Source organism: Podarcis vaucheri (assembly GCF_965113315.1).
Source record: "Podarcis vaucheri genome assembly, chromosome: 2".
Taxonomy (NCBI): domain Eukaryota; kingdom Metazoa; phylum Chordata; class Lepidosauria; order Squamata; family Lacertidae; genus Podarcis; species Podarcis vaucheri.
Genome location: NC_138760.1, coordinates 18,942,119 through 18,964,823, shown reverse-complemented (window position 1 = coordinate 18,964,823; position 22,705 = coordinate 18,942,119). Strand labels below are relative to the sequence as shown.

At 47.4% G+C, this 22,705-nt stretch overlaps 1 protein-coding gene and 1 long non-coding RNA gene across 2 annotated transcripts in view; one reads left to right on the top strand and one right to left on the bottom strand.

Annotated features, from left to right (window-relative positions):
- The window catches only part of TAMALIN (trafficking regulator and scaffold protein tamalin), a 40,957-nt gene that overhangs the window by 2,654 nt on the left and 15,598 nt on the right, over positions 1-22,705 (top strand). The window contains exon 2 of the mRNA XM_082212752.1: positions 18,357-18,406. Coding sequence (XP_082068878.1) covers positions 18,357-18,406 — 50 coding nt within the window. The remainder of the gene's footprint in view (positions 1-18,356; positions 18,407-22,705) is intronic.
- The window catches only part of LOC309526688, a 76,424-nt gene continuing 63,977 nt past the window's right edge, over positions 10,259-22,705 (bottom strand). Inside the window, exon 4 of the long non-coding RNA XR_014216839.1 lies at positions 10,259-10,406. This is a non-coding gene — a long non-coding RNA (uncharacterized lncRNA). The remainder of the gene's footprint in view (positions 10,407-22,705) is intronic.

The following is a 22,705-nucleotide window of genomic DNA, read 5'->3' as shown; positions in this document are numbered from 1 at the left end:
GGGTGAGGAAATGATGCAGTATTCATTCGGCAATTTCTCCCTTTCAAACTTTGTGGTCCTCGTTCCATTTCCTGCTGCTAGAGGTACATGATTGGGTTCCTTGGAAAGCTACAGCAACTTGAGAGAGGGAGAATTGATGCAACTATGACTTCTAAGTTGCAGGTGAACTGTGGTCTGTGTAGAGTGTGCAAGGCTTAGCAGTTTTGGGAAATTAAATGTGATCAGAAATCTCTGGCCAAAGAGCCATATAAGCTTGAGGTGCCCACTATCTATTCACAGGCAGATCGAACCCTGCTGATCACCGGTTACTTGATCCCAGCATCTTGGGGTAATTACTTGAACAGTATCTCATTCGGGGGTTATCCATTAGCTAATGAGAAGTGTGATGATTTGTGAGGCGCTCTGAGATCCATGGATGAAGAGTGGCATGCAAATTTAGTAAATAAATAAAAATAATAGCATTTGGTTACGCTCTTTTTCCAACCACAGAGTAAAGACACCCTGATTCTCCTCCTATAGGAAGGACTTCCTTCTCTCTCATCTGTATATGGACTTATCCCTTGTTTTCCTGCATTTCAATGACTGTCATCTGCTTCCGTAGTCTGTGTGGCTACATCTGCTCTAACTTTCTTTTGTACTCCATTTCTACCCCATGTGAATATGCCTTAGATCAGTCTTCCCCAATGTGCTGCTCTCCAGATGTGTTTAGACTACAACATGGGTAGGCAAACTAAGGCCCAGGGGCCAGATCTGGCCCAATCGCCTTGTAAATCCAACCCACAGACGGTCTGGGAATCAGTGTGTTTTTACAAGAGTAGAATGTGTTGTTTTATTTAAAATGCATCTCTGGGTTATTTGTGGGGCACAGGAATTTGTGTCCCCCCCCCAAAAAAAATATAGTCCGGCCCCCCACAGGGTCTGAGGGACAGTGGACTGTTGAAAAAGTTTGCTGACCCCTGGACTACAATGCTCACCAGCCCCTGGCAGCATATCCTAGGGGCAAGGATTATTGCAGTTGCAATCCAACAACCTCTGGAGGTTGGGTTAGAGGGTTGGAAGAGATCCAATTTCACATCTCCATTCTGCCACACAACTCAATCGGTGATCTTGAGTCGGTCAACATCTGTCTGTCCAACTTAACTCACAAGGTTGTTGTGAAAATAAAACTGGTTAGAGAAAGCTGCAGAGGTCACATACATTCAAAACATTTACAGTGGTACCTCAGGTTAAGTACTTAAATCGTTCCAGAGGTCCGTTCTTAACCTGAAACTGTTCTTAACCTGAAGCACCACTTTAGCTTATGGGGCCTCCTGCTGCTGCCGCGCCGCTGGAGCACGATTTCTGTACCTGTAACCTGAGGTACCACTGTATACCACTTTTTACGGTCATGGCTCCCCCAAAGAATCCTGTCTACAGTAGCTTAGCCCTTGCAGAGCCACAATTCCCAGCACCCGTCTCAAACTACAGTTCCCAGGATTTCTTAGATTCATGGTTCTAACGGTGGTGTAAAAGTGCTTTAAATGCGTGGAGAAAATGTGACCGTAGGCTGCCCTACCTGGAGGAAGGCTGTTATTTTAAAACTCTTCATTTCACCCCCCCCCCCACACACACACACACCTGGAATATTTGTCGCTCCTGCTTGATCTTCCAGAAAGCAATTAAATCAGCCGGCAAACTGCAAAGTTGCTAGCGCCTTTTCTCATAGCTTTCCTGCTTCATTCTCGAAGCAGCTCCTGAACTTTGCAGCAGCAACTAAATCTGAACTGAAGCCGGTCCCGTTGGCAAAATGCAAAGCCAGTACATCTGGTACTAGTGCCACGAGCTCCGCAGTCGCATGCAATATGGTTTTCAACCACATATGTTGCTTCAGGCAAGTCGTCAGGCTCCTGTGGTAAACTCTGTCTGGTGGGATTGCAGTTAAAAGTGGCTTAACACCAGACTCCCCCCCCCCCAAGCTGCTGAGCAGCTTAGCTTGTTGACCAGGTCAATTTGCAGATTCAGTGCTTTTTCAGTGTAAGAAAAGTTGGCAACTGGCAAATGCCCAGGCCAGAGGTTTGCCAAAACTGATGTAGCCTATCTACAAAATATGTCCAGGTCTCCTACGACCTTTTCTTTGCTCTGACAAGGAGGGGTTGGTGGTCCGAGTGAAGGAAAATGTGGAGAACTTCAAATGCTTCTTGTGTCCAGCGTATTTAACTTATCCTCCTACCCTCATCGTACACACAAATAATAATCATTTTTTTCTGAAAAGCACAAAAGTTATTCCAGTTGTTAAGCTAGATAACCACTTGGATCACCAGCTTAGGGAAGAAAGGGAACAATTGCCAACAATATTAGTAGCCTAAATTCCTGGGACATTAGTTTGGTCAAGTTCTCCAGATAAAATATGAGTACTTGACATTTTTGAGATGCATCATTAGAATGGTTCACTGATCAAAAGAACATTAGCAGTACAATAAGGCTCTAATAGGGCAATACAAGACCAGGAAAAGGTAGGGTATTTTGTGTTTGTGTGTGTGTCCCTGTCCCAGGAGAGTCTGTCTTCCCCATGTGCATTTGGAAACTGAATGGCCAAGCAAAAGCAATGTTGGAAGCGAGTGCCATTTGTGATCATGGAGCAGAGTCATTACTGATCACAGGGCAGGTCTGTTTAAGCACCCGACTTCGCTTTTAATTTCTTGCTTTTGTTGAGCTTGTGCCAACAGGAGAGAACCGTAGCCAGTCTTAAAAGGCAGGGTGTTTTTATTTATTTAATGAATTCTTCTGGTTTTTGAGAAGGAGAGTTATTAAAATAGCAGGTTCTATTAAGGGTCTATGTGTGCAAGATTGCCAGGTGGGGTAGGCGATTAGGGTTGCAGCGGGGATTTGCAGGCTATTCTGAGTGGGGCGTTTGTGATGGTGTGTATGAAATGGGGGTTGCAGTCACCGTGTGGCGACGTGTGTTTTTCGGGTATCAAGTGTGAGGCTGATAGGGTTCAGAAGGAGAATAGGGTATACAGGAGGCAGTGTTCGAAATTAACCAGGAACCAGGCACATTTTGCACCTGGCTATCAGCCAGCAGATAAATAGGTACTACTCCAGCGGGAAGGTAAACAGCGTTTCTGTGCGCTGCTCTGGTTTGCCAGAAGCAGCTTTGTCATGCTGGCCACATGACCTGGAAGCTGTACGCTCGGCCAGTAAAGCGAGGTGAGTGCCGCAACTCCAGAGTCGTCCACGACTGGACCTAATGGTCAGGGGTCCCTTTACCTTTACCTTTATTCTGAACACGGAAAGAAGCCGTTGGGCTATCGCCAGCCCCATTTTGGCCAGTGGGGTTTCAAGCAAGCCTTGGTAACCAAAGGTAGCTGGAAAGCCCCTCTGCATCTAGCCAGGAATCTGGAACATGGGGGTTCTACTGAGTCAGATCACTGGTCCAATTTGGTTTAAGACTTTCTATATAGGCTGGCAAAAGGGACGTGGGTGGTGCTGTGGGTTAAACCACAGAGCCTAGGACTTGCCGATCAGTAGGTGGGCGGTTCAGATCCCTGCGACAGGGTGAGCTCCCGTTGCTCGGTCCCTGCTCCTGCTAACCTAGCAGTTCAAAAGCACGTCAAAGTGCAAGTAGATAAATAGGTACCGCTCCAGTGGGAAGGTAAACGGCGTTTCCGTGTGCTTCTCTGGTTCGCCAGAAGCAGCTTAGTCATGCTGGCCACATGACCCGGAAGCTGTACGCCGGCTCCCTTGGCCAATAAAGCGAGATGAGCGCCGCAACCCCAGAGTCGGCCACGACTGAACCTAATGGTCAGGGGCCCCTTTACCTTTATCTATTGGCCACTTGAGAGCAAGTAAAGATATCGGGGCACCAGGGTGGTGCCTGATATCTCCACCATCTGGGGATCAGTGGATCATGACATTTCCCCACGCTAATACCATATCTTGCAGAATTCCATCAGTTCTATTTTATCTGTACAATCAGAATGAATTTCAGGAGCCGAAATGCTTTTTCTGTGCAGCCTGAGCAGGAGCAGTGAACAACATTTATAGTTAAATCTCCACCCCCATCATGTCAGCCCGGACACTGAGATCCAGCACCAAGGGCCTTCTGGCGGTTCCCTCATTGCGAGAAGTGAGGCTACAGGGAACCAGACAGAGGGCCTTCTCGGTAGTGGCACCCGCCCTGTGGAACGCCCTCCCTTCAGATGTGAAGGAAATAAGCAGCTATCCTATCTTTAAAAGACATCTGAAGGCAGCCCTGTTCAGGGAAGTTTTTAATATTTAATGCTGTACTGTTTTTAACATTTGATTGGGAGCTGCCCAGAGTGGCTGGGGAAACTCAGCCAGATGGGCGGGGTATAAATAATAAATTATTATTATTAATATTAATATTATTAAATGTTGTAGGTTCTCTTACCCCACCCCTCGGCCCTGCTCACAGTTATGAGGAATATTCTTACTTTATGAATGGTCTGTTTCACCCTTCAGAAAAAGAGGTTGGAATAGGCCAATATCTATGTTGACCATCCCTGGATCAAGTGACTTTCCTTCTTTAAGTTCTCAGAGTTATTTAACCTAGCTCAAGGTTCTTGCCTGAACCAGCCAGATCTTTAACTGACAATCCATCACATTCAGTCCATCATTTGGAAAATAAGATTTTAGAGCCGTCTTGCCCCAAAATGGCAACGACATTCCATTTTGGCAACTTTAACCCTGGTTAAAGGAGCCATTTGGCGCCAAGCTTATATATCTGAGTTTATAACACTGGTAATGAGACTGGAGTAGGTTTCCAAAGGTGATCTCAGGCCCCAAAAGATTGGCAAGCCCCTATTTAATCACTGCGCCACACTGGCATATTTCATAACGGAAGGAATAGGCGCTGCACGTGCTCTCTCCGCAAACATGGTGGTCCTGGCAAAATCTTCACTTCAAACCCAGAGCTATGTACGGTACTTATTTTTCCAGTACAGTGGTACCTCAGTTTAAGAACAGTCCAGTTTAAGAACGATTTGGTATACACACTCCGCAAAACCGGAGATAGTGTCTTGGTTTGAGAAGTTTACCTTGGTCCAAGAACGGAATCTAAATGGTGGAAGGGCACTGGTGGCGGGAGGCCTCATTAGGGAAAGCGCACCTCAGTTCAAGAACGGTTTTGGTTTAAGAACGGACTTCCGGAACGGATTAAGTTCGTAAACCGAGGTACCACTATACGTACTGCCATATACTTTAAGAGAGCAGGAAAACCTTAAGTTTTGAACCGCTGCTCAAAATTTCATCCAGTTGCTTTCCTTGAGAGGCCTGAATAAGAGTCAAACTAAAGGTAAAGGTAAAGGTACCCCTGCCCGAGCGGGCCAGTCTTGACAGACTCTGGGGTTTGTGCGCCCATCTCACTCAAGAGGCCGGGGGCCAGCGCTGTCCGGAGACACTTCCGGGTCACGTGGCCAGCGTGACAAAGCTGCATCTGGCGAGCCAGCGCAGCACACGGAACGCCGTTTACCTTCCCGCTGGTAAGCGGTACCTATTTATCTACTTGCACCCGGGGGTGCTTTCGAACTGCTAGGTTGGCAGGCGCTGGGACCGAGCGACGGGAGCGCACCCCGCCGCGGGGATTCGAACCGCCGACCTTTCGATCGGCAAGCCCTAGGCGCTGAGGCTTTTACCCACAGCGCCACCCGCGTCCCCAAGAGTCAAACTAGGTTTCACCAAAATGGGAAATAAATAAATGATCTGGCTATTTTTAAAATGGGAGGTGGAAGCCTCCATTTCAGACCTCCTTTATATTGCTGGACCTCTGCCAATTCTTATTGGATCGGTTTGAAACTTTCCTGCATCCGCAGACCCCATCGGGTTGATCAGCGGTGCCAATTTCAACATATTAGTTCAACAGGTGCCATTTTTAAATAAAGTATAAGAGTTTTGGGTCTTATGATGGCAAAGCTTCCTTTTTTGCAAAGTTTCCTCCAAGCCTTCTCCCCTCCCCCTGTAAAACCTTTGATGCCCTCATTACCGGATCCCAGACCCGGCTTTGGCGTGGCTCCTTCAGGGCTGAATTACTAAAGCACAAAGTATGCATGTACCACATCAGTTGCAAAAAGGGACGCTTGCCTGTTTCCTTTTCCTCTTTAAAGTTCACAGGCACAAGGCCCTTCTCAGGCTTTGCTCAGTGCTCCTGTGTGTTTTTTAAAAGGTTAAAAGTCACCTGAAGAGCATGTTGTATAAAAAAAAAAACCCTTGCATTGCTGCTTTAACTTGTGTCCCATACCACATTCAGGTCCGTTCCCGGATTTAAATTAAATTTTAAAAGTCCCTTTAAGTTTTTCCCACTATTTGTGAGGTGTTTGTTGTCCAAAATTCCTTCATTTAACCACCTCCTCTCTGGAGTTTTCCCTTCTTCGCTCAGTTCCACTAACACAGGATTGTGGTCTGAAAGTGACCTAGGCCGTATCTGTTTTCTTCATCCTCAATGATAAATCACTGGATGTCCATATCAAGTCGATTCTTCCGGCAGACTGATTGTGGCTCTGAGAAAAAAGTGACTTCTCTGTCCAGTGGGTGTTTAAACCTCCACATGTCAATCAAATTATAGTCTCCCTTCCTTATTTTCGTTTTTCCTTATTGTCCTATCCATTTCTAGGGAGACTACCTCCATTAGTATCTCCAAGTAGAATTACTTTCTGGTCCATGAATTCAAACATTCTTTCTTCCAATGTTTTATAAAATTCCGACTATCATTTGGTGCATAAATTCCAACTATTACTAATTTCTCACTTTGTGTGATACCCGGGGGATGTTTCCATTGATATTCTGGCGCATGTGTGCCTGCATGGATATCCATACTCAAGTTCAACATGAAAAGCATCTTATAGACCACCTGGGAACCCCCTTTGCCAACAACCCCTCTAAGGAAAGTTATTGTGATGTGTCTTTTACTGGAAATTCTTTAAAAAGAAAAGGCTAGCTGTTTAAGAACCCCCAAAATGCAGGAATCTCAGCTAAATAATCCATGACAGGTGGCCATCGAACCTCTGCTTAAAAACCTCTGAGGAAGGAGAGTCAACAGCCTCTTATGGGAGTCTGCTCCACTGCTGAACAGCTCTTATTGTTAGAAAGTTTTTCTAAATATTTAGTCAGAATCTCCTTTTCAGAAACTTGAAGCCATTGGTTCGAGTCCTACCCTGCAGAGCAGGAGAAAACAAGCATGTTTCCTCTTCCTCGTGACAACTGTTAAGATATCTGAAGATGGCTATCATATATCCTATCAGTTTCCTCTTTTCCAAGCTAAACATACCCAGCTCCTTCAAGCGTTCCTCATAAGACTTAGTTTCCAGATTATTATTATTATTATTATTATTATTATTATTATTAATACCCTGCCCATCTGGCTGAGTTTCCCCAGCCACTCTGGTCGGCTCCCAGCGGAATATTAATAATAAAGCGATAAAACATAAGAATAATACAGTCATACTTTGGGTTACAGACGCTTCAGGTTGCGTTTTTTCAGGTTGTGGACTGCCGAAACCCAGAAGTACTGGAACGGGTTACTTATGGGTTTCGGCGGTCGCGCATGTGCAGAAGTGCTAAATCGCGCTTTGCGCATGCGCAGAAGCACCGAATCACAACGTGCGCAGACGCGCTGCTGCAGGTTGTGGACGCTGCAGGTTGCGAACCTGCATCCCGCACGGATGACATTCGCAACCCAAGCATCCACTGTAGTAGTAGTAGTAGTAGTAGTAGTAGTAGTAGTAGTAATAATAATATCTATCCTGCCAATCTGGCAGGGTTTCCAGCACATATAAAAGCATAATAAGGCATCAGACATTAAAAACTGCCGTGTAGTTATTTATCTCCTTGACATCTGATGGGAGGCTGTAGGGTGCCACTACTGAGAAGGCCCACTGCGATGAACAATTGGACCACTTTAACTGTCCAAAGAATCCTGAGAACTGTAGTTTATTTTTTATTTTTTTTAAATAATGTTTATTAAGCATTTTAAAATTACAGAAAAAACAAAGACAAAAAAGAAAAAAAACAAGGGAAAAACAAACAGCAATCAAACAATACAAATCGATAAAAAACAAAAACAAAACACATAACACATCAAAAAACAAAAATAAACCACAAAAATTTAAAAACAAATCCAGTATTCCCAAATCCTTAACTATCATTGCCTTATTTCATCGACCTCCTCACACCTCCCTTTTTTGTATTCTAGTTATTAATTATCACAGCAAATCCTTCCCATTTTTCATAATATACTGTCATTAAATTACCTTAATCTATTTTAACCTTATCCTACTATAAAAAACCCTAAAACTTAAAACTTAAATCTTATTTATACCAATTTCTCATAACCATAACATATTCTTGCATAGTTCTTTTTAACATTTCTGCTAAAGCCAAATAATTTCGTTCCAACATTTTTCTAATACTCATTAATTTTACAAAACAATCCTAAATAAAAAAAAAATTTAAAAACTTTCTTCCAATCTTCATCCAACGTCTCTTCCTCCTGGTCCCGGGTTTTGTCAGTCCTTTCTATCCCATCCATCTAGTTCATTAACCTGGTAATCTTATGTCCGAGGCCCTTAAGTCTCTTCCATGTCCCTTCCGCAGATCTTCTTCATATTTATACCTGTACTTTACTTTGTCTCCTGGTCCTTTCACTCGTGGAAACTCCAACTAGACAGTATTTTTGTCCCTTCTCGACAGATCAGCCCCTTTTCCATAGTCCACACTGAACTCCATGTGGTATTTAAAAGCATGTTTCAAGGTCCCTCCAGAGTTGAGGACCCCCACAACCCCAAACTCCTCACGGTCCATTGCCAGACTTGAAAAGTCAAAACATCCCTACATAGGGGGGTCTATCCAGCCCCCCATCTCCAAGCCAAACAAAACTCTATCTCTCCAAATCTGGCTTTTTCCAAGTTCATTTGTCAGATCCCTGAGAACTGTAGTTTAAGGGCGTTGGGAATTGTAGCTCTGTGATGAACTATAATTCCCAGGATTTTTTTTTGCAAGCAGGGAGCCACAACTGTTAAAGTCGTGTAAATGTGCTTTCAATGCATGGTGCGGGGCTAGCCTATAAGCCAGGGGTCTCCAACCTGTGGCCCATGGGCCACTAGCGGCCCACAGAGGCCATTTAATTGAGCCGCCTGCTCAGTGAGTCTCCACACACTGCACTAAACCGGCGCAGTGCGGCGCAGAGACTCCAGAAATCGCTTCTGCGCATGTCTGCGGCACCGGAAATCGCTTCTGCGCATGCCCAGATGCCGGAAATCGCTTCTGCACATGCCCAGATGCTGGAAATCGCTTCTGTTCATGTCTGCAGCACCAAAAATTGCTTCTGCACATGCCCAGATGCCGGAAATCACTTCTGTGTGTGCTCAGACGCCAGAAATCTCTTCCGGGCATGTCCGTGGCGCAAGAAATCATTTATGTGCATGTCCGCGGTGCCGGAAATCACTTCTTTGCAGGCGCGATTTTCATGCATCTGGGTGTGCGCAGAAGCGATTTCTGGCGCCATGGACATGCACAGACACAATTTCCAGTGTCGCACTGTGCCTGTCCGGCCCTCGGAGGATCTCCGCAGGAGTGATCCAACCCCTGCCCGGTACGCCTTGCCGACCCCTGCTCTAAGCTGTAGCGTAAATATAGCGCTGCAGAGGCAATTTGGCCTCCAAGCGCTACGCCTCTGAGCCGAAGTTTGTGTTGGTTGCGGCAACAGTTGGGGGAAATAAGGACTCATTTCCTGTGCAGCTCTGCACATCCCATAATAGTATCCTGTGGCTATGGCAGCCTGTTACTGCACGCAGAGATAACAGCTGCTGAAAGGAACTTTGAATGCTGCGAGCTATTGTACAAATGGGCTTGAGCGCCAGAGAAACTGTCTAGAAATAAGTTCCGTTAAACGAGTTATACAATTTGTTGCTTTTAATAGGGGGGCGGGAGACGGAGCGGGGGCCCAACTGCTGCGGGGGAATGACGTCAGTGCAACCCCCCCCCCAACACCTTGACATCACTGTTTTTCAGAACAGGAATGACATAAGTGTAAAGAAGCAGAACAATTGTGTCAGGGACTTGTGTGGTGGCGGCTAATTTGCGAAGTTGTTTCAAAACAAGACTTCCTTGCTAGCTTCAGAAACTGTTCTGAGGTTGGGAGCAGAACTGTGGACGTTTTTTCAATTGTTCCTGAAAAAAAGCTTTAAGAAACCCCAACAGTAATGAATCCCCAAAGCAGAAATTTGTGTACTTTCCTTTTTTTCTCCATTTTGTGCAATTTCTGTATCAAGCTCTACGGATGCTCTATTAAAACCCACCTGGCTTGTTGATGGTTCTACCTCTGGGGTGAATCCGCAGGTGAAGAATTATTCGCATTTTGCGGCATTCCACGTACCTCTGCGTCATTCAGATGTCCGATAGCTGAACTCTGCTTCCTTCAAAATTAAAATGGGAGAGATGTGCTTCACAATTGCACCCCAAACTGCCAGATTCAAGGGTGCTAGATTCTTATTATCTGTCCTCAAAAGGAGTGCACCTCATGCATTTTTACAGTTCTCAACACGCCTCCTGATTAGGAGGAGGAAACTTCATAGCAGCCATTCCTGGAGATATCTCATTAATAATAATAATAATAATAATAATAATAATAATAATAATAATAATAATAATAATATATTACAGTGGTACCTCTGGATGCGAACGGGATTCGTTCTGGAGCCCCGTTCACATCATGAGCAGAACGCAACCCACGGGTGCGTGGATCACGATTCAATGCGCATGCGCGTGATGTCATTCTGAGCATCTGCGCATGCGGCGAAACCCGAAAGCAACCCGTTCCTTTACTTCCGGGTCACTGTGGGATGCAACCTGAAAAGATTTAACCCAAAGCGACTTTAACCCGAGGTATAACTGTATTTTAATGAACCTTTTAATGAACCTTTTAATGAGGGTGAAAGAGGAGAGCGCAAAATATGGTTTGAAGCTCAACATCAAAAAAACGAAGATCATGGCCACTGGTTCCATCACCTCCTGGCAAATAGAAGGGGAAGAAATTGAGGCAGTGAGAGATTTTACTTTCTGGGGCTCCGTGATCACTGCAGATGGTGACAGCAGCCACGAAATTAGAAGACGCCTGCTTCTTGGGAGAAAGGTGATGACAAACCTAGACAGCATCTTAAAAAGCAGAGACATCACCTTGCCAACAGAGGTCCGTATAGTTAAAGCTATGGCGGGTGGCGCTGTGGGTTAAACCACAGGGCCTAGGACTTGCCGATCAGAAGGTCGGCGGTTCAAATCCCCGCAACAGGGCGAGCTCCCGTTGCTCGGTCCCTGCTCCTGCCAACCTAGCAGTTCGAAAGCACGTCAAAGTGCAAGTAGATAAATAGGTACCGCTCCGGCGGGAAGGTAAACGGCATTTCTGTGTGCTGCTCTGGTTCACCAGAAGCAGCTTAGTCATGCTGGCCACATGACCCGGAAGCTGTGTGCCGGCTCCCTTGGCCAATAAAGTGAGATGAGCGCCGCAACCCCAGAGTCAGCCACGACTGGACCTAATGGTCAGGGGTCCCTTTACCTTTATGTATTGTTTATGCATTCTAACAATGCGACACCAGATGGCGCTGTGGAGATCCCTTCTTGCCAACCTGATTTCTCGAAGTTTGCAATGCGTTTAACTGGAACGCTTCTTGGATGTGTCTAGATCCAGACTGGGCAAAAGATTCCTGCATTGCCGGGTTTTGATTAGTTGACCCCCGTGGCCCCTTCCAACTCGACAAGTCTGTGATTCTCCAATATACAGTGATACCTTGTTCCTCAAACGCCTTGGTACTCAAACAACTTGGAAACCAAACACTGCAAACCCAGAAGTAAGTGTTCTGGTTTGCGGACTTTTATTGGAAGCCGAACGTGCTCCGTTTTGAGTGTTACGCTTCCAATGTGAGTGCCACACTTCAGTTTTGAGTGTTACGCTGCGTTCTCTCTGTTTTTGCTATTTATTTTGTGCTTTTGTTTTCGTGGCTCTTTCTTGTTTTGTTCTTGTGACAGTTCAGCTACTGGTTGATTGATTGTGTGACTGAAGTACACTGTTTACCGTTTTCATTTTATGGACCAGTGGTCTCGTTAGATAGTAAAAATCATGTTAAATTCCTGTTTTAGGGGTTGTTTTTAAAAGTCTGGAACGGATTAATCCGTTTTGCAGTACTTTCTGTGGGAAAGCGCTCCTTGGTTTTGGAATGCCTTGGTTTTGGAACTGACTTCTGGGACGGATTAAGTTTGAGAACCAAGGCACAGTGGTACCTCTGGTTACGTACTTAATTTGTTCCGGAGGTCCGTTCTTAACCTGAAACTGTTCTTAACCTGAAGCACCACTTTAGCTAATGGGGCCTCCCGCTGCCACACGATTTCTGTTCTCATCCTGAAGCAAAGTTCTTAAGCCGAGGTACTATTTCTGGGTTAGCAGAGTCTGTAACCTGAAGCGTATGTAACCCCAGGTACCACTGTACTACTGTATCAATATATCGCCCAGCTCTACTGGGGAGCATGTGCGCCAAATTGGGGCTGAAAATTGAGAGCCCCAATTCTGCTACTGCTGACCTATAGCCCTTTCCCAGAGTGAAGTCCCCTGATTCCTGTGCCTCTCCCCCGGGGTGTCCCAGCAGGGGTGGGGTGCCATCTGGGTCCCCCCTTCAGACTGCCCCATCTCTTTTCTCCTTGTTTGCCCTTCTCTTGCGCAGCCTCTGATCTGTCTGCCGCCTCTGATCTCTGTAAAACTGTGACCCTGGAAAAGGCAAAAATAAGAATTAAAAACACCCTGCGCCTCACAGCAGGAAACCGCCGCTCTCTCGGCCAGGAGATGAAAAGGCCTGTTTGTTTATGGAGCCGTCCGCCCCATTGATGGGGAGGAGCCAGAGCACAAAGATAATGTGTAGGAGAAGCTCATTTCACTTTCAAAACGGCTGCGTGGAATTATTTGCATGCGTTTGGACTGTTGTGCCTCGCGTTGTGCCACCAATTGAGGGAGCCTGGTGGCAGGGAGAGGGAGCCTTCAACCTCCCCACACCCCGCCCCATATCTAAAGGGTGATTCCTCCTTGCACCCAGCTCCGACTCTGCCAGCTCGCACCCTCTTCAACCCAAAAGATGTGTCTTCTTTTTTTTGTGCCGCCTCCAGCTGGATATTGGAAGCACATGTTCACATCGGGGTCTGTGTTTAATTACTGGTGGAGACAGCAGTCTCTGCAGGTCCAAGACGGCTTATTTCGTTTTTTGCATCTTTGGGCTCCCGGGGACCAGAGTAGAGGGATGGCTTGCCGCGTTGGAGGCAGGCTTGAAAGGGAATAATTGGGATTTTCCTGCATCCTCTTTCTCTCAGCTGGTTGCCATTTGGAGCAGCTTCTGTCGGTGCTGCTGTCTTCCTCTTCCTCTTCTTCTTCTTCTTCTTCTTCTTCTTCTTCAGTTTGCTTATTCTTTTTAAAGCCCTAAACAGCCTCGGTCCAGTATACAGTGGTGCCTCGCAAGACGAAATTAATTCGTTCCGCAAGTTTTTTCTTCTTGCGAGTTTTTCGTCTTGCGAAGCACGGTTTCCCATAGGAATGCATTGAAAATCAATTAATGTGTTCCTATGGAAACCGCTTGCCAGGCTGGCGGTGCGGAGAAGGGCTTTTCTCCCCACCGCAAGCCTTCAGGACAGGTACGGGAACAGAGGGGAAGGGGCGCAGCGCTTCTCCTCTGTTCCCGGGGCTTGCAGTGGGAGGAGGGTTTTTCCTTCCCACTGCCAACATTCAGAACAGCATTCTGAATGTTGGCGGTGGGAAGGAAAACCCTCCTCCCACCGCAAGTCTTCAGGACAGCCTTCCGAAGGCTGGCGCGGGGAGAAGGGCTTTCCGCCCCACCGCCAGCCTTCGGAGGCGGTCCGAGGACAGTGGGGAAGACGCTGCGCTTCCCCGCTGTCCCGGAGATTTCCCTATGGGCTTTCGTCTTGCGAAGGAAGCCCATAGGGAAATTCGTTTTGCGAAGCGCCTCCAAAACGGAAAACCCTTTCTTCTAGCGGGTTTTTCGTCTTGCGAGGCGTTCGTCTTGCGGGGCACCACTGTACCTGAAGGAGCGTCTCCACCCCCATTGTTCTGCCCGGACACTGAGGTCCAGCGCTGAGGGCCTTCTGGCGGTTCCCTCGCTGCGAAAAGTGAGGTTACAGGGAACCAGGCAGTTTTCTTTCTCCCAGGTTTTTCCTTTCTCCCCTTTGCCACAACTGCCGTATTTTCCGCTGTATAAGACGCACCAGACCATAAGACGCACCTAGTTTTTGGAAGAGGAAAACGAGAAAAGAATATTCTGAATCCCAGAAGCCAGAACAGCCAGCGAGATCGCAGTGCAGCGATCCCACTGGCTGTCCTGGCTTAGGGGATAGCCGCACACAGCCTCTCCTGGCCGAAGAGCGGCTCTTTAAAGGGAGCGCTGAGCAGAGCCTCCCGCCTGCATTCGCTCCATAAGACACACACACATTCCCCCTTACTTTTTAGGAGGGGGAAGTGCGTCTTATAGAGCGAAAAATACGGTATCTGGTCAGTTGGCTCCAGTTGCCGAGCAGCAAAATTGGCTTGTTCTCTGCTCAGCTAGCGGTACGTGGCGCCGGCCCACACCCAGAAACCAAACCACGTGGTTTTCAGTGGGACTCGAGTGAGCTGGACTCCCCCCGCAAAGCGTGGGAGCAGTTAACTCGAAAGGCTGTGCAAAGAGAGGAAGCATTCAGAAGACTGAAACTGGATCCAGTTGACTTTTCTGGATCAGTCTGGAGCAGAGCTCTAAAAACAGAAGGAGCGGCTCTTTTTCACCCAGAGGGGCCACATTAATTCTGAGGGGGGGCGTTGCATGCCAGTGATGGGTGAGGCCTGAGGCCAGAGTAGATGGAGCAATGAATATGACTCTGACCCTTTGTACGGGACGCTGCAGCCGTACAAAACCGGAGGTGCCTGCGCAATAGGGCATGTTGAATTTTTCAACTTTCCAGAAATGAGGGCCGCTTAAAAGTTGTAACGCGACCAGGGAATTCGAAAGGGACTTTGGGTAAATTAATATCGCTTGGTTTTGCTTTGTAAGTGAAACATGCATAAAATTGCACAGAAATCTTTAAAAATGATTGCAGTTATAACAGACCCTCCCAAGTGCCCCTATTTTCCGGGGACAGTCCCAGATTTAATAAAGCCGTCCCAGTTTCTGATTTGATCCCAAAATGTCCCGCTTTTCCTTAGTCCCTATTTTCATCAGAGAAATGTTGGGAGGATAATGGAGTTATGTGACCCCCAAGACAAGGAGATTAGTAACTACAACCATTAGAAGACATCTGAAGGCAACCTTGTATAGGGAAGTTTTTTAACTTTTAATTTTTTATTACTTTTTTATATATGTTGGAAGCCGCCCAGAGTGGCTGGGGCAACCCTGTTAGATGGGTGTGGTGGTATTTTTATTTTTATTATTAATTTATTGTTGTTGTTGTTGCTGCTGCTGTTGTTGACTAGGGTGTCCCTATTTTCATTGGATAAATGTTGGAGGGTATGTTGTAAGCATAGACTGACCAAGCTAAATGTTGTGCAGTCACAAAAATAATAAGATTTGAATTCCTCGCACCCAAAAACGTATTTTTAAGACCCCCCTCACTGGAAAAAATCTGGAGGGCCAGATAGAGAATTCTAGTTGGCCCCCACCCCCTCAGCCTTAAGATCCCCACCCCTTATCTAAAACGATCCCAGGAGTGTGTAGCTTTGGGTGTGTAGGTTCCTTAGACCACCAGGCAACTGGGATTTCTCCTGCCCTGGCAATCTGCTTCTGCAAGTGGATTCAAGAATACCTTGGGGAGTTATTTTCTGCAACTACAGGCCTCAATCCAGCACCGCAGTTAGGCCTGTTGATGCCCATCAGAATAAATGGGTTTAGGTGTACCTAACTCAGTGGTTGACTTAAGCCATGGGTAGGCAAACTAAGGCCCGGGGGCTGGATCCGGCCCAATTGCCGTCTAAATCCGGCCCGCGGACAGTCTGGGAATCAGCGTGTTTTTACATGAGTAGAATGTGTCCTTTTATTTTAAATGCATCTCTGGGTTGTTGTGGGGCATAGGAATTCAATCTTTTTATTTCTTTCAAAACGTAGTCCGGCCCCCCACAAAGTCTGAGGGACAGTGTACAGAAAAAGTTTACAGACCCCTGACTTAGGCTAAGTGTCCACTTCTGGCCCTCTGCCTCCTTTGATTTGGGTCCTTCAGTTATCCCGCTTCATTAATGGGCGAGTCACTTGTATTGTATCCAAACTCGAAGCAGCTTTTTCTGGCCCAATAACTGGGTCTAGACCTTTTCCGGAACAGAGAGCTAAATCCTCATCTCTGCTGCGAAACAGTGGCACGCTCTTCCCAAAAACCCAATGCAGCTCCAAGGAGCTCACACTGGATAGACTTGCAAAACTATTACGAGGATCTGTGAGCCAAAAGGCCGTGATCTAAGCCTTGAGGTCATTTTAAAGGGACCCCTGACCATTAGGTCCAGTCGTGGCCGACTCTGGGGTTGCAGCGCTCATCTCGCTTTATTGGCCGAGGGAGCTGGCGTACAGCTTCCGGGTCATGTGGCCAGCATGACCGAGCCGCTTCTGGCGAACCAGAGCAGCGCATGGAAACGCCGTTTACCTTCCCGCTGGAGCAGTACCTATTTATCTACTTGCACTTTGATGTGCTTTCGAACGGCTAGGTTGGCAGGAGCAGGGACCGAGCAACGGGAGCTCACCCCGTCGCGGGGATTTGAACCGCCGACCTTCTGATCGGCAAGTCCTAGGCTCTGTGGTTTAACCCACAGCACCACCCACACCCGCATCCCTCTGAGGTCATTTTAGGCTGGTGTAAAACAGCGGCTTAGAGAGAGACACATTTTCTGCTTACAGGCAGGCTCTGGCTGGCGTGTGGAAATGTTTGCATCCCATGCAAGAGCAGATGTTAACTTTCAAGCACGATCCCCATTGCATGTGTGGCTCTTTAATAGAAACCTGCTGCCTCTGCCTCTTGGCCTCTCCCGGCAACGATGTGGAGTTCAGCTGGGGGAAAAAACGCCCCAAAGACGCATATGTTTGCATGCTCGCGCAACTTGGAAAACTTCACAAGAGACGGCGCATTGTCGCTCCGTCCAACTGCTGCCGGGCGGCTTTGCCAAGAAGTCTTACGTTCCGAGTGCTCAATGGGAACCGGAATGTGGATCTGCCGCCCACCTCTGGGTGGGGAGTGGGATCTATTTATGCAAATAGATGTGCTTCTTTGGCCCTCTCCCCAGCTCCCAGCATGCACTGGGTGGGCCGCTCTGCTCAAACACCCAACAATGAGAGGGACTGTTTGGGATGGGCCGGACAATTGATTTCATTTTTCCAAAAAATGGGGCTTTTTGAATAAAACAGGCTTTCTCTCTCTCAAGGACTTCTCGTCCCCCCCCCCAATGGCATTGAGCCATTTGGCTTTAAAAGCCTGCAATGTTCAGGACGTGACTTGGAGCTTGTATGCTTGGCGTCAGATTTGGTGGTGGGTGTTAAGACCCTCTCCTTGCAGTTGCAGTCCCGGGCCAAGTATCTAAAACATTTGAACCAGGGCTGTTCTAAGAAAAGCCCCCTTAAATAATCTGGTTTATGCTAAAGCTCTAGCAATAGGCTCATCTTTTGATGGACACCAACTCCCATCCGTCCCAGCCAGCGTAGCTAATGATCGGGGCTGATGGGAGTTGTAGTCCAACACCACCTGGAGTGGGCAGATTCCTTTTTACAGTGGTACCTCGGGTTACATACGCTTCAGGTTACATACACTTCAGGTTACAGACTCCGCTAACCCAGAAATAGTGCTTCAGGTTAAGAACTTTGCTTCAGCATGAGAACAGAAATTGCGCAGCAGCAGGAGGCCCCATTAGCTAAAGTGGTGCTTCAGGTTAAGAACAGTTTCAGGTTAAGAACGGTCCTCCGGAACGAATTAAATACTTAACCCGAGGTACCACTGTACAAGGTTATGTAGTGTGCTTCAGAGCCATAGAAAGGGGTGGTGACTAGATCTGGCAACTAGGGGAGTTTTTAATGATTGATGTTTTATTATGTTTCTTATTTATATGCTGGAAGCTGCCCAGAGTGACTGGGACAACCCAGTCAGACGGGCAGAGTAAAAATAATAAAATCGTGATCATGTGCAAACAGATGTCATTCAGCACCTGTTCCTCTGTGGCTTTTCCATGGCTTCGAAACTGTGAAATAGTTCTCCTGGTCCAGCCCTCTACCTTATTCAATCCTTGGGTGTTTTTGTCTTTGTGTGTGTGTGTGAACGCACTTTGAGGCATGCCTTGACTAATTGCGGTCTTTGTTTACCTCTTGCCATCTCTTCCTCAGGGCTCCGGATTCAAATGGCGATCTCTCAGCCAGTCACCCGAGCAGCACAGGTAAGTTCCTTTGTTCCTTTCCTCTAGGAGAATTTAAGCGGAATCAGCAAATTATCTTTGCTGCTTTTGGTGCTTACTCTTATCTCTGTGTGTGTGTGTGTATCTCGTAAGTCAGACGAAGCATGTAGCCTTGCGGTATTTGTGATTGCCCCGTGGACTCAACAGAAAGCACATCCGATCACAATGGTGCATCCAGACGGTCGTCTTCTTCCTTCCCTGCCTCCCTGCGCTCTCTAGTTCATTTTTTCCGCTGCGGCTCCTTAATCCCGGATCACAGCTGTTGCCACACATGCTGCCACCCTCTAGGGTATTCCCAGCTCAGCGGATGGTCTCTGGGGGTGTGAATGGCCTTCGGGGAGGGGCTTTAATGACAGGGCCTTCATCCCTGCCTCTGAATGAGCTGCTCTTTCACAATAGCAACAATGGCTTGACTGATTTCTAAAAGGAGGCGGATCATCTGGGGAGTCTTTGACATTCTCCCCCACCCCTGGGGTGCGCTTGACAGGAACAGGGGTTAATTCCCAAAACATAGGCAAGGTGTTTGGCTTTCCCTGCAGGGGAGTCTTGAGAGTGACATCTGCTTTAATCTGCGGGCGCCTGGTCCTCTGAGGTCCTCTGCGAGAGCCTGGGGTTGCTCTGAGCTTAGGGCTCTGGGTGGAATTCCGTTCTCTGTCCGTCCCTCTCAGTCCCAAGATAAACTACTCATAATAAGTAGACTCCCATGTCATCATTTTTAACAGACTCCTGCTTCATCTGAACAATGGGTAAGCAAACTAAGGCTTGGGGGCCGGATCCAGCCCAATCGCCTTCTAAATCCGGACCACAGATGGTCTGGGAATCAGCATGTTTTTACATGAGTAGAATGTGTCCTTTTATTATTAATAATAATAATAATAATAATAATAATAATAATAATAATAATAATAATTTATTTATACCCCACCCATCTGGCTGGGCTTCCCCGGCCACTCTGGGCAGCTTCCAACAAAATATTAAAATACACTAATGCATCAAACATTAAAAGCTTCCCTAAACAGGGCTGCCTTCAGATGTCTTCTAAAAGTTTGGTAGTTATTTTTCTCTTTGACGTCTGGTGGGAGGGCGTTCCACAGGGAGGGCGCCACTACCGAGAAGGCCCTCTGCCTGGTTCCCTGTAACTTGGCTTCTCGCAGGGAGGGAACCGCCAGAAGGCCCTCGGTGCTGGACCTCAGTGTCCGGGCAGAATGATGGGGGTGGAGACGCTCCTTCAGGTATACTGGACCGAGGTCGTTTAGGGCTTTAAAGGTCAACACCAACACTTTGAATTGTGCTCGGAAATGTACTGGGGACCAATGTAGGTCCCTCTGGGTTATTTGCATCTCTGGGTTATTGTGGGGCCTGCCTGGTGTTTTTACATGAGTAGAATGTGTGCGTTTATTTAAAATGCATCTCTGGGTTATTTGTAGGACATAGGAATTTATTCATTTCCCCCCCAAAAAAAAATATAGTACGGCCCCTCACAAGGTGTGAGGGACAGTGGACCGGCCCCCTGCTGAAAAAGTTTGCTGACCCCTGCAAACTCCCCAAGAGCTCAGTTGGTAGAGCAGGAGACTCTTGATCTCAGGGTTGTGGGTTCGAGCCTCGCTTTTGGGTAAAAAGATCGCTGCAGGGGTTGGACTAGATGACCGCTGTGGTCCCTTCCAGCTCTAAAATCCTGTGGTTCTAAGATCCTGAATGCAGTCCAAACTGCTAGTGGCTGTGTTACTGTAGTACAGCGTGGCCGACCTGTGTCCCCACCCCCGCCTGCCTTCCCTCCATTTGTGATTTTAAAAAATGAAATAACTCCTTTTTTAAAAAAAAACACACAGCTCCTGTGCATCCCCTAATGTGATGCCCAAAGGTTTTGTGGGTCCCTCTAGGTCAGGCATCCCCAAACTCAGCCCTCCAGATGTTTTGGGACTACAATTCCCATCATCCCTTACCACTGGTCCTGTTAGCTAGGGATCATGGGAGTTGTAGTCCCAAAACATCTGGAGGGGCAAATTTGTGGGTGCCTGCTTTAGGTCCTTCCATTCCCGCCCCCCCAATTCTCTAAAATGTAAACAAATACAGTTTTACTAACTGCTGCTGCAGGTTCCCATTGGGAAGGCAGCATTAATTGGCAGGCCCACTTTGACAGTTTAGTCCTTGGGAAGAAGCCCCCCTCTCAAAAGGATTTTCAGCTCTTCGTGATGATTTGTGCCCAGTCTTTGCTACACAGTCTGTGACCCAGGCCAGTCTTCAATTCACGCACCCCACAAAATCGTTTGTTCTTAGCTGTCCTGGAGCAGATTTTGGATGGGGCCGACCAGAAGTTGTGAGCTACAGCTTCCATTATTCCTGATTATGGTCCACGCGGGCTGGGACTCATGGGAGTTGGAGTCCAGAACATCTGGACGGCACCAGAATAGTGAAATCTAAGCAGAAAGCTTACCTTTTTTGGTGATATTACCCTCTTTCCGAAACAGAGCTTGGAGCGCTGTAGCTTGATCCCAGTTCAAAAAATGTAGGGTTGGGCACACCAAAAGTAACCACTTGGAAGGAGAAACACACACACACACCACAAAACCCCACTCAGTATCCCCTTTCTTTGATTTAGTTAAGTGTTTACCAAATTTGGGTCTCCAGCTGCTCTTGGACTACAATTCCCATCATCCCTGACCACTTGTCTTGCTAGCAAAGGATCATGGGAGTTGTAGTTGAAAAACAACTGGAAACCCAAGTTTGGGAAACACTGGTTTAGTTGTCTTCTGGCTGGCTTGGTTCCCCGATGAGAATTACAGTGTAAGAATCCTTTTGTGTGTGGTACTTTGTGGTCTGGGGTGCATGGTCTGATCTAGCTCGGTTTGGCAATCTGTTCATTAGACGCCTCTCGGGATGAGAGCGTGGTTTGGAAGGCCTCCTTTTCTGTTAACGATTTAGCTGACTTTTGTTGCCTCAGGGCGGAAGGCTCAGAAGTTAATTAGGAATGTTACACATCGACAAAAGCACCACTTCCTGTTCAAGTTTGGGGGCTGGTGGAGGCTGTATGGGCATGTGGCAAGTGTAATCGCTACCTAAACCCCTTTGCGATCGTACCTTGAAGCAGACTTCCCCAAGTCCCATCATCTGTGACCATCGGTCATTTTGCCTGATGATGCTGACGGGGTTGTAGCCGGTCACCTTTTGGGGGGACACAAGTTTGTGGAAGGCTACAGTGGTGCCCCGCAAGACGAATGCCTCGCAAGACGGAAAACTCGCTAGACGAAAGAGTTTTCCGTTTTGGAGGTGCTTCACAAAATGAATCTCCTATGGGCTTGCTTCGCAAGACGAAAATGTCTTGGGAGTTCCTGCTGGTTTTTTCCCTCCCCCCCTTTTTCTAAGCCGCTAAGCCTCTTATCAGCTGATCCGATAAGCTGATAAGCCACTAATAGCGCTAATCCGCTAATCCGTCAATGGGCTTGCTTCGCAAGACGAAAAAACCACTAGACGAAGAGAATCACAGAATGGATTCTTTTCGTCTTGCGAGGCACCACTGTACTTTTAAAGTTCTGGTTCACCAGAAGCGGCTTAGTCATGCTGGCCACATGACCCGGAAGCTGTACGCCGGCTCCCTTGGCCAATAAAGCAAGATGAGCGCCGCAACCCCAGAGTCGGCCACGACTGGACCTAATGGTCAGGGGTACCTTTACCTTTACCTTTACTTTTAAAGTGTAGAGGTGAGGATATGAAACTGACAGAGTGCTTCCCCTACCCCTCTTTAACAAAATTTATTCATTTGCCATTTTCAAAATGCTTTTGTGTCACCTTTAAGTTCTCGTGGAACCAGTGGTGTCGTGAGGGAGGGGCAGTGCACCCCAGGTGTTATGTCTGGGGTGTGTGTGACAAGAACACATCCTGCGGGGTGCTCGCCCCGCCACTCCGGGCACGGCAGCGCAAGCAGCCATCGCGCCGCCGCGGCCGCATAAGAAGGATCCTCCCGTTTGCGGCTGCAGCTGTGAGCAAAGGATCCTGCCACTGTCCAAATGGCGCTCAGGAGGCATTGGCGGCAAACCACTATGTACCACGCATGCACTGTGCGTAGCGGTTTGCCACTAGCTCCGTATGGACGGCAGAGGGATCCCTCCGCTACCGGCAGGAGCCGCTTACGGCGAGCCAGGAAAGGGGCATAGCTGTCAACTTTCAGATTTGAAATTAAGGGATCAGCAGATGGTGACAACAGCCACGAAATTAAAAGACGCCTGCTTCTCGGGAGAAAAGCAATGACAAACCTAGACAGCATCTTAAAAAGCAGAGACATCA